The sequence below is a fragment of the Amaranthus tricolor genome, chromosome 11 (genome assembly GCF_026212465.1).
Source record: "Amaranthus tricolor cultivar Red isolate AtriRed21 chromosome 11, ASM2621246v1, whole genome shotgun sequence".
In the NCBI taxonomy this organism is placed as follows: Eukaryota; Viridiplantae; Streptophyta; class Magnoliopsida; order Caryophyllales; family Amaranthaceae; genus Amaranthus; species Amaranthus tricolor.
The window spans coordinates 20743243-20755879 of NC_080057.1; the positions used below are offsets into that span (position 1 = coordinate 20743243).

The window sequence follows — 12637 nt, forward strand, 5'->3', positions numbered from 1 at the left end:
GAAAACCAGTTATTTTATGTATATTGCTGATATTAAAACTAAAAAAAAAAAAAAAAAAAAGTATGTTGTCTGACTTTGATTGTCTCGTGGTTTGTGTGACGCGGGATTTTGGTATCTCACGTTCTCTTGTACTCTCTTCCTCTATACTTTTCTTTTCATTTGAAATATTTCACCTTAAGGAGAGAGAAATTTAATTAATGTTTTTGACACTTATTTAGAAGATAAAGATCTCATTAGATTTGTCTTAATGTATGCTTTTTTATAATGTATTTTTTTATAATTTTTTATTATGTGTATTTAGAGATATTAAGGTGTAAAATTTACATTGAAAACTGTGTAAAAAGTAAATGAGAAGAACAAATAGAAACAGAGGGAGTAGTATATATGAAGTACTTGTATTTTTGGGTCATTTTGACTGAGAATAATTATTTAAAGAGGTAAAAATAGTCAAAATAAAGTAACAAAGGTATTTAAAGGTGTAAATGTAGTTATTGAAATAATTATGATAGGGGTTGAATAAGAGTAAATTAAAAACAACTCGTCTTATATGAAATCGTCTCACCGTGAGACGGGCCAATATAAAGCCCATTTCTTTAGTTGATTACTTTAAAATCATAAGTGATAGTTTTAAGGTTATAAGTAATCACTCTAAGACTATAAAAAGTGAATATTTTAAGATTAACAAAAAGTATATACTAGGTCAGCCCATTAAAATGGTCTCACCGTGAGACCGTCTCATTTAAGAATTGTGAATTAAAAAAGATGAATAAAAAAAAAAGTTAATGTCCCTAATTTAGAGGTAATGAATTTCCCCACTGCCCCACCCACCCCAAGGGTAAATTTATGTCCAAAATATGAGAATTAATTGTTATTTTCTCTGTTTTTTATTATCTTCTAATTAATTCTTCCACCTTCTAACAATAAAATTCCTTTAATCATCTATCTACCTAACTTTGTATTTTTAGTTTGACTTTTATTTACCCTTATAAATATTTGCCCTCAATCGTAGCAACCCCTATAAGAGATCATTTTTGGTGACATCTCAAAATAATAAAAAAATACATATTTTGAGCTATTTAGCTCATATATAAGACACGTTTCACAAGAGATCGTCTCATACAACAGTTTGAAAATACTCTCTTTGTACTCACAGTTTAAATGATTCTATAATCTCACGAGTATTTATTACGGACGAAAAGAGTAATTTGTAATAGAATATTACTACTCATTTGAGTTAGTCTGGTGATTGAAGATTTTATTTTTGATGCAAAGGAAAATCAATTCTCAACACCTAGAAGAATTTATTTTGACGTTGAAACGATTTTGATATTATCTATGAGCTGAATAGTCAAACTAATACAATTATTAGCATATGTACCCTCCTAATTTTGATGTTATCTAATCAAAAGATGGTTTCTCACAAAATAAATGTTTAAATAATTGAGCTGACAAAATAAAAGGCAAATTAAGAGTCTATGTGGTCGACCAAAGAGAAAAACAAAGGGGAGAAGACTTTTCATTTTAAATCTCATAACTCATTAGAAAATCAGGCTCTCGAGAGAGAGACCGTCTATGTTAAAGATGGCTCTCTAAAGTCCAACCCAAATTTAATTTATGTTAATTTAAAAAAATACCCGATGCGCGTGTGAAGTGGAATGTGAAAAGTCACATAATTTATTTGCAATTATAACAACATTTATTTGAGGTTAAAAATAATATATTTGGTATTATACCAGCAAATATTTGGGGTAATAATATAATTTATTTGGGGTTATAACATAATATATTTAAAGTTATAACAATATATGTAGTTGATGTTATAACATAATATATATTGGGTTATAACAACATATATTTGTAGTTATAACATAATATATTTAGGGTTGTAACATAATCTATAGTTGGGTATATAATGGTCTGTGTTTAAGGGTATAGTATTTTTATAACACCAAATATATTATGTTATAACCCAAAATATATGTTGGTATAACCCCATATACTTCCTCCGTTCCATATTAGTTGCGACATTAGAAAAAATGGCAGTATTCATTCAATACTCTTAATTTGCGATGAGTTTTTAATTTATAGGTTGAAACATAGTCACGTGAGATCTTGTTTGATTTGTCTCATTACAAAGATTATTAATATCAAATTTATATATTTTTTACTATACATAATTAGAGATATTAAGGATTGAATTAGTGCATTAAACTACATGAAAAAAACAAACGTTGCAAGTAAATTGAACAGAGGAAGTATATTATATTATAACCTCAAATATATATATATATATATATATATATATATATATATATATATATATATATATATATATATATATATATATATATTGTTACAATTCTAAATATATTACATTATAACTACAAATATATACGTTATTATAACTTCAAATATATTATGTATAACCCAAAATAAATTATGTTATAACCCAAAAACATATGCTGGTATAACACCAAATATATTATATTGTAACTCAAATAAATGTTGTTATAACCCCAAAAACATCATTTGACTTTTCATATTTCACTTGAGACATATACGTCAAATTTTTTTTAAATTAACATAAATTAGATATGAGCTGGACTTTTTAAAATTGTCTTTACAAAAGACGATTTAAAATGAGAATTGTTGTTAGAAAATTAAAGGTCGTTCTTAGCTCTCCTTTATTCCTACACTTAAATTCTACCATTATGCATAGCTTTTTACTCCAAAATTAACAAAAAACTTAATACTTCCTCTTATTCATCTTAAGTGTCTCATTTACTTTATGCACTCTATCCAATGCAATTATTCAATCCTTAATATATCAAGTTATGTATAATTAAAAATTATAAAAAATTGATATTAATAATCTTTACATCAAAACGAATCAAATAAGATCCCACATGACTATGTTTAACTTATAGATTAATAATAAAATGCAATTTAAGAGTGATAAATGAATAGTGTCTCAAAAGTAAATGGAACATCTAAGGTGAATAGGAGAGAGTATGATTTATGATTTATTGGGTGATTCCAGCTAAAGCAATATGAATTCATCAACTTTGTTTTTCACTTTTTACTCCAATCTTCAACTTCTTAAGATTGTACGTCTTACGAGGATAATCCATTTTTATCTATAATTACTACTTCTCTTTTTGTTTGTCTAGTTTACTTTTTTACATATTTCAACGTAAATTTTGAGCTTCGATATTTTATAGTACACATAAAAATTGTAAAAATTATATATTAAAATTCTTTGCATCAAGACGAATCTAACAAGATCCCACATGAATATATTTTGTCTTGAATATATAAATCTAAAATCAAACTTAAATTTCTCTCTCATAAAGTGAAAAAACGTAAAGTGGACAAACAAAAAGAAATGGAGAGAGTTTGGATTCTCAAAGTTGGGGATGGGAAACTTGGAGGACCTAATGATGGAGAGGCTATTATTGTTATACCTGAAGATATATTAATAAGAATGCATATGATCCAATAGCTGTAATTGTTGATGCAATATATCGTGGAATTTATGAAGGCTCAATTGATAGTTCATACTTTCATGAGAGGACAGTTTTAGCCCTAACCAGTGACATTGTTGATAAGGTTAATGAGCATGTATTATCACTTATAATTAGAGAAGAGAAAATGTATTTGAGTTTGGATTCAATCGACAAAGCTGACGGTAATTATGGTACAAATTATGATACTTTTTCAACTGAGTTGCTCAACTCAATACGTGCATCTGGAGTTCAAACCATAAATTATTGTTAAAAGTAGATGCTCCAATAATAATGCTCAAGAATGTGGATCAGTCAGCAGGCTTATGCAATGGTACACGCATGGTTGTTGATCATTTTGGTGATCGGGTCATACAAGCAACTATTATATCTGTATCTAACATTGGCCATAAGGTATTCATTCCAAGAATTACACTCACACCTTCAGATAGCTCTCAAATCCCGGTTGCTCTTAAAAGAAGGCAATTTCTCGTGTCTTTGTGTTTTGCGATGACGATCAATAAAAGTCAAGGACAATCACTATCATACGTTGGTTTGTTCCTACCTATGCCTGTTTTTAGTCATGGACAATTCTACGTTGCATTTTCTAGAGTGACTAACAGAAAAGATTTAAAAATTCTCATATGTGATAAGAATGGTCAAATAAGTGATCACACTGAAAATGCTGCGTACAAAGAGGTATTTTAAAATCTTTAAACTGTTATTCTCTAATATAGAGATCTTTATTATTGTTTTTTATTGAATTGTTTTACAATTTTATATTATATATATAATTGCTGTATCTTACATATGTAATTGCATTATTTCTCAAATCTAATATTATGCTATTAAATTGTTACATTATTTTTATATCAAATGTCACAATTTTTAAAAAAATGACAAATTAATATGTATATTATGAACATACATTAATTTTATTATTTTAAATTTTTTACGTATTAATTCTAAAAACTCCGAGCATGCACGGATTTTAATGCTAGTTGAAGTATAAAACAAAACACCACTGTTATCATAACATTTTAAAATTGCATATATATTTTACTTTCTCAATAAAAAATTTTCTTTCAAAACTCTTTAATAATGTATTATTATTACTATATTATTTATCTTTGATTTTACTATATCATTTATGACTAAGTATTATTCTTATTGATAAATTTTTGATTTTTTTTACTACATTATTTAATATACAAGAAAACTATATATTTTATTACATCTAGTTTCAATTATTCAGAAAAATTTTTAGCAATTTTTAATAAGACCGTCTTAAAATGAGACATAGCCAAACATAAACCCCAAATAAAATAATGAGCATCTTAATAGTTAAATGTTTAGATTTTTAATATAATAAATAACATCTTAAACAATATACAACTAAAGTAATTACTTTTAAGTATAAAAATAATATTTTAGTTGATTTAGATAATTATTCAACTTAAATCAACAATAAATTGTCAGTGTCACGGTAGAATAATTTATATTTGGCCAATTCAATATACATTTACCAATTATCATATACTTTTCATTTTTTTTACTAATTGTTGTGAGAAACGGTCTTTTCATCTCTAATGGGTTGGCCCATTAAATTTTCTAAAAATAATAAGGAAAATACAGTATGATTACACGTTTACTCGGTAGGATTTTAAAATAGATTAAGTAGGCATTTAGAATATGGAATAAAGTGAAATCTAATGAGATGCTCTGTTTTCGTCACCACCCTTTTGTTGATATCAATCTGTGGGTTGTATGGCAAGAAAAAATTAATATCTTCTGGAAAATGAGATAAGAAAGCTGTCTTGGTTCACACAAATGGGTTATTTTTCCGCCCACAAAAAATTAATCCGTGTTTAATACATGCATGCCTTTTTTTGATTGTGAGAGGAGTCGAACAAGGTATTAAAGAACAAAAAATGAATTAATTGCTTTAATGAAAACCAGTTATTTTATGTATATTGCTGATATTAAAATTAAAAAAAAAAAAAAAAGTATGTTGTCTGACTCTGATTGTCTCGTGGTTTGACACCGGAATTTGGTATCTCACGTTTCTCTCGTAGACTCGTAGTATATAATTTTATTTTTGGGTTGTTTGAATTGAGAATAAATATTTAAAAGGATAAAAATAGTCAAAGTAATATGTTATGATTGATGTGACTTGAGTGCACATTTGGTGTGTGCATTTATGTGGTGACTCTTGGGATGGAATCCCATAAGTTTGTCAAGGGAGTTAATCAATGATTGATGTGACTTGAGTGCACATTTGATGTGTGCATTTATGTGGTGACTCTTGTGGTTTATGATGATGATTAAGGTATGAATTAATGAGTTAATCAAGGGAGTTATGAGACTTAATGAAGAAGTTCAAAGGTTTAATTCAAGATGCTCAACTATGCAAGTCGAGCAATACTGTCAGAAGCCCTCTGAAGTGCCGCTTGACCGAGCGAGCTTCAGAATGGGTCGAGCGAGCGGACAGAATGCAACTAGAAACTTCCTGTAGTCCGCTCGACCGAGCGAGCCTCTGCTTTGGTCGAGCAATGTCTCTGATGCTCCTAAGATGATGTTTTTTTGATATACTTAATTCATAGCTTTAATATACTTAATGTTACTTAGTGTGATCTCTCCTATAAATAGAGAGCTCTCATTCACATTGTAATTAACATCCACAAAATATACCCCAAGCCAAACACTAGCCTATATCTCTTCTCTATTGTAATTCTCCGTATTTGAGAGTTCTTTGAACTCCTTTGATAATATAAGAGATACTACACACCGGAGGACGTAGCCTAAGTTGGGTGAACCTCGTTAAATCTTTGTGTCGTTTTTATTGCTTTACTTTCTTCTACAAACGTCGATATCATTGATAGCGTAATTTATTTGTCACTAAACTTCATACACTCGATCTTGGCAATATTGGAGTTTGAAACACATTGTTCGAACTCTAATATAGCGTCGTTTATCATAATGTAATAAAGTTAATTAAAGATGCAAATAAAGTTATTGAAATAATTATGATAGAGGTGGAATAAGAGTAAATTAGTGAATTAACAGCTCGTCTTATATAAGATCGTCTTACCATGAGACCGGCCCATATAAAGCCTAATACTTTAATTGATTACTTTAAGATCGTAAGTGATCGTTTTAAAGTTATAAATAATCACTCTAAACTATAAAAAGTGAATATTGTAAGATTGTAAGTGATCATTTTAATGTTATAAGTGATTACTTTTAGACAAAAAGTATATATTTGGTCAGCCTATTAAAATGGTCTCACCGTGAGACTGTCTCATTGAAGAATTAGTGAATTAAAAAAGATGAATAAAAAAAGAGGTTTATGTCCCTCACTTGAAGGTAAAGAATTTTTCCACCGTCTCGAAGGGTAAATTTATGCCCAAAATATGATAACTAATTGATATTTTCTCTATTTTATTATCTTCTAAATAATTCTTCCACCTCTCTAACAATTAAATTTCTTTAATTATTTATCTAACTAACTTTATTTTCGTAGTTTAACTTTTATTTACCTTATAAATATTTGCCCTTAATCCAAGTGACCCTATGAGAGACCATTTTTCAGTGACATCTCAAAATAAAAAAAAAAGAAAGATTTGATTTCAAAGGTATGAACTTTGTCTCTTCTGTTTTTAAAAGTTCGAACTTTCATTTATTTTTTTAAAAAATTCGAACTTTTGGGTGCCTCCGGTTTTGATAACCTGCAATATCAGGTTACCTTCTTCTCTTTGTTTTCAACATCTATTTTTTTACTCAACCAAGTCTTCTTCATCCCTCAACAATAGCATGTTCACCATAAGGATGATATTTTCTTGTTTGATGATCTTAAAAAACAACTCAATGAATAACAAATTATAAATCTTTAAAACGAATTATTCAAAAACATGAAATTGCAACAACATTCATAAAAGCAAGATGATAAACAATCAGTAACACAAAAACTTTGAGAAACAAACCTTTTGAAGCTCAAGATTATTCAAAATCAAAGAGTAGGAATAGAAATTGAGCAAACCTGGGAGAAAAAATGGGAGAACTTAAGAAAAACCCAGAAAGTAAAGAACCTTAAATGGACAATAAAATTAGTAAAAACCCAATTCTAAAACAACAATCTTCAAAATCTTGAAGTTATAAAAGAGAGAAGAGGAAAGGAAATAAAGATGACAAAAAAAAAATACCCAATCAAAGTTATAAAAGAGAGGAAAGAAAGATGATGAACAAACCATGGTAAAAAAAATTCCATATAAAAGCAAACTTCAAAATCTTTAAAATTAACAAATACCCAATTGAAGAAAGATGACAATCAATTAATATTTTAGAAAATAAAAATCTTCAAAATTAACAAATACCGAATAAAATCTTCAAAATTACTTTTATAGTGTCCTAGATTTCATTGTTAGTTTCTTCAAATCCTTCTTCTTTGATTTCTTCTTCAAAGGAACCATAATTGAAGAAAGATGACATCACCAGTACCTGGATTTCTTCGTTAGTTTCTTAAATGGTGAAAAAATCGAGTTTAGGGATTGAAAAATGGTGAAGAAAGAAGGAGGGGATCACCAGTACAAGATGGAAGAAAGAAGAAGGGAAAAAAGGATGAAAAATATCATTTCAACCGGTAAAAGGTAAATCAAACCTTTAGAAGCGGAGGCACACCAAAGTTCAAACTTTTAAAAAATAAATGAAAGTTCAAACCTTTAAAAGTGAAAAAGACAAAGTTCATACCTTTGAAATTAAATTTTCCTAAAAAAAATATATTTTGAGCTATTTAGCTCATATATGAGACACGTTTCACAAAGAGGTCGTCTCATACAACAATTTGTGTTTGAAAATACTCTCTTTAAACTCACAATTAAAATGATTCTATAACCTCACGAGTATTTATTACGGATGAAAGGAGTATTTTGTAATAGAACTATTACTACTCATTTGAGTTAGTCTGGTGATTGATGGTTTTCTATTTTGTTCAAAGGAAATCAATTCTCAACACTTTGAAGAATTTATTTTGATGTTAAGACGGTTTTATCATGAAACGCTCTTCATATATGAGCTGAATAGCCGAACTAAGATAATTATTAGCATATATGTGCCTCCTTATTTTGATGTTGTCTAATCGAGATGGTTCCTCACAAAATAAATGTTTAAATAATTGAGTTGACAAAATAAAAAGCAAGATAAGGGCATAAGACTTTTCATTTTCAATCTCATAACTCATCAGAAAATTAAAGGTCCTTCTTAATTCTCCTTTAAAACTTGGTGTTATAAATATTTATTGATATGAATAATGATATTATTTTAGAAAATTAATTCATTGACAACATAAATTAAATTATTGAATTTTTGTATTTGTTATGATACTATAATTATCAGAGTGAAAAAATAATTTATTATACAATAATATTTAAATATATACTCAGAATAATTATTGATAATTGAGACAAATAAAATTTAAAAATCTATCAACATATATTGATAGATAGGAGGGAATATTTAGTTGAAACAATAGCCAAATTAGTTAGTTTATTCATTATAGGAGTATGATGGTTTGTTATCTAAGTTAAAATAAAGATTTACGTGTATATTATTTTTTTTGGTTTATATAAGGAAATGTAGTAATTCAATAAATTATTACATATAGTTATACTCAATAAAAAAAATATTACATGTTTTAATGTGTTAATTGTTTCCCAAAATATCAAAAGTTTTCCTGTCAATAATAAAAAGCTGAAATTTTTTTTAATGATAATGTGACGCATATCTCGAGTCGTTTCTTTATTAGTATATTTTATTGATTATTGATTATTGATTATTGATGATTGATATTATTTTATCAAAATGAATAAATAATTTATTATACAACAATATTAAAATATATACTCATAGTAATTTTTTTAATTGAGACAAATTAAATTTTAAAAAAGTGATTTTTATTTTTAAATCAAAATAAAGAAGGAATTTTTTTTTAATGCTCTTTAATAAAAGTTGTTGTGATTTGGGTAAGAATTATTATTATGTATTTACAATGAATGTTAGGGTTTAAAGGAAACCCTTAATTTCAGTTAGTTAATTGATGGAAGATATGAGATTTTTTTTATGTCAGAATATTAAAGGAAATCTAGCAGTACACAATTTTTAATATGACAGATTTTTGGAAAAATTCTTTCTGAAAAGCCAATTTTTTTGGCCATCTACAAATAAACGGTCAACTTTCATTTATTCAATAAAAATACAACTTTTGTCTCATTTTTACAAATAAAGAGATATTTTATTGGTAACCGGTTTAGTATTTATTTCATATACCAACCCATCCATAGTTGTCTCTGTCATTACTTTATTTCAAAATTCACCATCTTCTTCAACTTCCATTTGCAAATACACCACAATTGAACTTTTTGCTTCAACCCAAATTTTTTGCACCATTCCACATTCTTCAATGGCGGAACAAATCAAATTTTAGGGCAAATTTAATTTTCAGTATAACATCACAACACAAGTAAGTTTTTAACTCTAAATTTTTGTAATTGATGTCTCATTATTAATAATTGTTGGAATTTGCTTAGAAATTAGGTTTTTCACTTTTATGGTGGAATTTGATTAAATATATTAGAAATTATGATTTGTTTGTAATTGTGAACATAATGAATGAAAAGGTGTCTATTAGAATTTGGCATGGGGGTAAATTCAAGGAAGCCAAAAGTGGTATTAATTATGTTGGAGGTTTTGGTAGAATAATGAAGGTAGATTCAGATGATTTGTCCATGGATTACTTGATGAGTTTAGCTAATAAGTGCAATGGAGATAGATGGATACAAGGGCTTTTTTACTTGCTTCTAGGTTACACTTTAAAGGATGACTTGAGGAAGATAAATGGAGAAAATGTTGTTGTCAAATTACATAATGCAATGATTCAGATGAGGACAATGAATGTGTATATGCTTCATAAATATCCAAAAATTACTCTAAATTGTCACATCATATCATAGGATATATTAACACTTATCAAAAATTTTCAACAACCAATCTTTGCATTCTAGTAGAGTTTAGGCGGGAGTTCGTTTGATTGATAAAGTGACACGTGACATAGTCTGCTTTTCTTTTAGTATATTGTACAGATAGATAGATCGATAGATAAATTGTATAGATTCCTACACTTAAATCCTACCATTATGCATAGCTTTTACTCCAAAACTAACAAAAAAAAGTTAATATGAATTTATGATTTATTGGGTGATTCCAACTAAAGCAATATGAATTCATCAACTTTGTTTTTCACTCATTTAGTCCAATATTTATTATTTATTTATACTTTTACTATTATTTATAACTATAATATTATCTATATTGATTAATTTTTGACTTTTAAGACTATGTCATTTAATATATATGAAAAACTATATGTTTTATTCCATCTAACTTTCAATTATTTAGAAATTTTTTTTAACAATTTTTAATGACACCGTCTCAAAGTAACATATAGTCAAACAATAAGCGTTTTAACAGTTAAATAGCTAAATTTTTAACATAATAAATAATGTCTTAAACCATAAACAACTAATAAAGTAATTACTTTTAAGTACAAAAATAATTTTTTTTATTAATTTAGATAATTATTTTAACTTAATTCATAAGACAATTTGTCAAATGAGACTGTGTCACAGTAGAATAACTTTTATTTGGTTAATTCAATGTACATTTAGCATATACTTTCCTTTTTTTTTTCACTAATATTTGTGAGAGACGGTATCTCCATCTTTAATGGGCTAACCCATTAAATTTTTTAAATAACTGCACGCTTACTCATTTGGGTTTTATTATACATCAAGTATGAATTTAGGATACGTCAACTAAGTGTAATACCCTTGAATTTTCGACCCCTTATACAAAATCATAACCGCAAAAGACGGGAGGAAATTCGAGTGTTAAATTGAAATAAAATAATTAAGATAATATTAAATTTTAAAAGAAATTATGAGTAAAAATTTCGACAGCATATCTCTCCTAAAATCTAACACGTGGTAGAGCAATTAGCACAATATAAACATTAAACTAATCTAAGGCATCATTGCCTTTAAAATCTCACACCACGGCGGAATGATTTGTCGTCGGCTTCTTAAATCAACATGCCAAGCATGGATCGTGGTTCCAGTGTCAACCGCTTGCGTTTAAAATGACTTAACTCTTTAAAATCTATACAAAATTATAAACTACGTAGCGGAAAGACAAATATACAAAGGAGTACACAAGGCCTCATAAAAAAACGTATACAACCAAAAGAAGCTCAAATAACAAAACGTATACAACACAAGCTACAAAATCGAAAGATAACGGTACGACACGGGTTATGCTTCGCCCTTATCACTCTCCTCCAATGCAATGCAACGCAAAAGAAGCTTTAATACCTGCCACACCTGTTTATGATCCTCCTGCTGCTCGACATCAGACCAAGGACCAATGTTGTAACGGCCCGGTTTAAGTGACTCGGAAATCCATATGAAAATATTAATTCCGGTTCACTCTTTGGACTCCAGAGAAGACTTTCCTCTAGGACCGTCAACGTTTCGTCGATAAAGAAATACAAATAAAACAAAAACAGAACCAGCGTGAAAGATAAAAAGTCAGCGGAAGCTCTAACGTACAACTCGAGAGCCTAAAGGCCTCTAAACCAACTAATTGAAATAGTGGAAGCGTAAAGAAAACTACACTATCTCTTGTTACTTAAATACAGAGTTTCTTTCTACTCATAATCTAATACAAAAGATAATAGCATAGTCTTGATGATTACGAGTTCTAGGTCGAGATCTCACTCCAGGCCCCACCTGCAATCAACCTACTAGTCGTCGTATGACAACACACAGTAGGTTCCAAAGAAACAAACCAATACACGTCAGAGACTTCATACCAATATCAATCAGGTTAAATACAAGCAAAATGTTCATCCTAACATGCATAGGCTCTAATACATTTATTATTAATTAATCCCAACTTGTAACGTTGTCCATCCTGTTCGGGTCGTTCAAGTATAAACCATTCATTATTAGATAATTTCAACTTGTAACGTTGCCCGTCCTGTTCGGGTCGTTCAAGTATAAGTTCAAAAATTTTTGGAGGAATAC

At 28.2% G+C, this 12637-nt stretch overlaps 1 protein-coding gene across 1 annotated transcript; it reads left to right on the forward strand.

Annotated features, from left to right (window-relative positions):
* The first annotated feature begins 3797 nt into the window (after positions 1-3797).
* Positions 3798-4211, forward strand: LOC130826649 (ATP-dependent DNA helicase RRM3-like). The gene has a single exon (XM_057692218.1). It carries the CDS (start codon positions 3798-3800, stop codon positions 4209-4211), a length of 414 nt encoding a protein of 137 aa, XP_057548201.1.
* The last annotated feature ends 8426 nt before the right edge of the window (positions 4212-12637 follow it).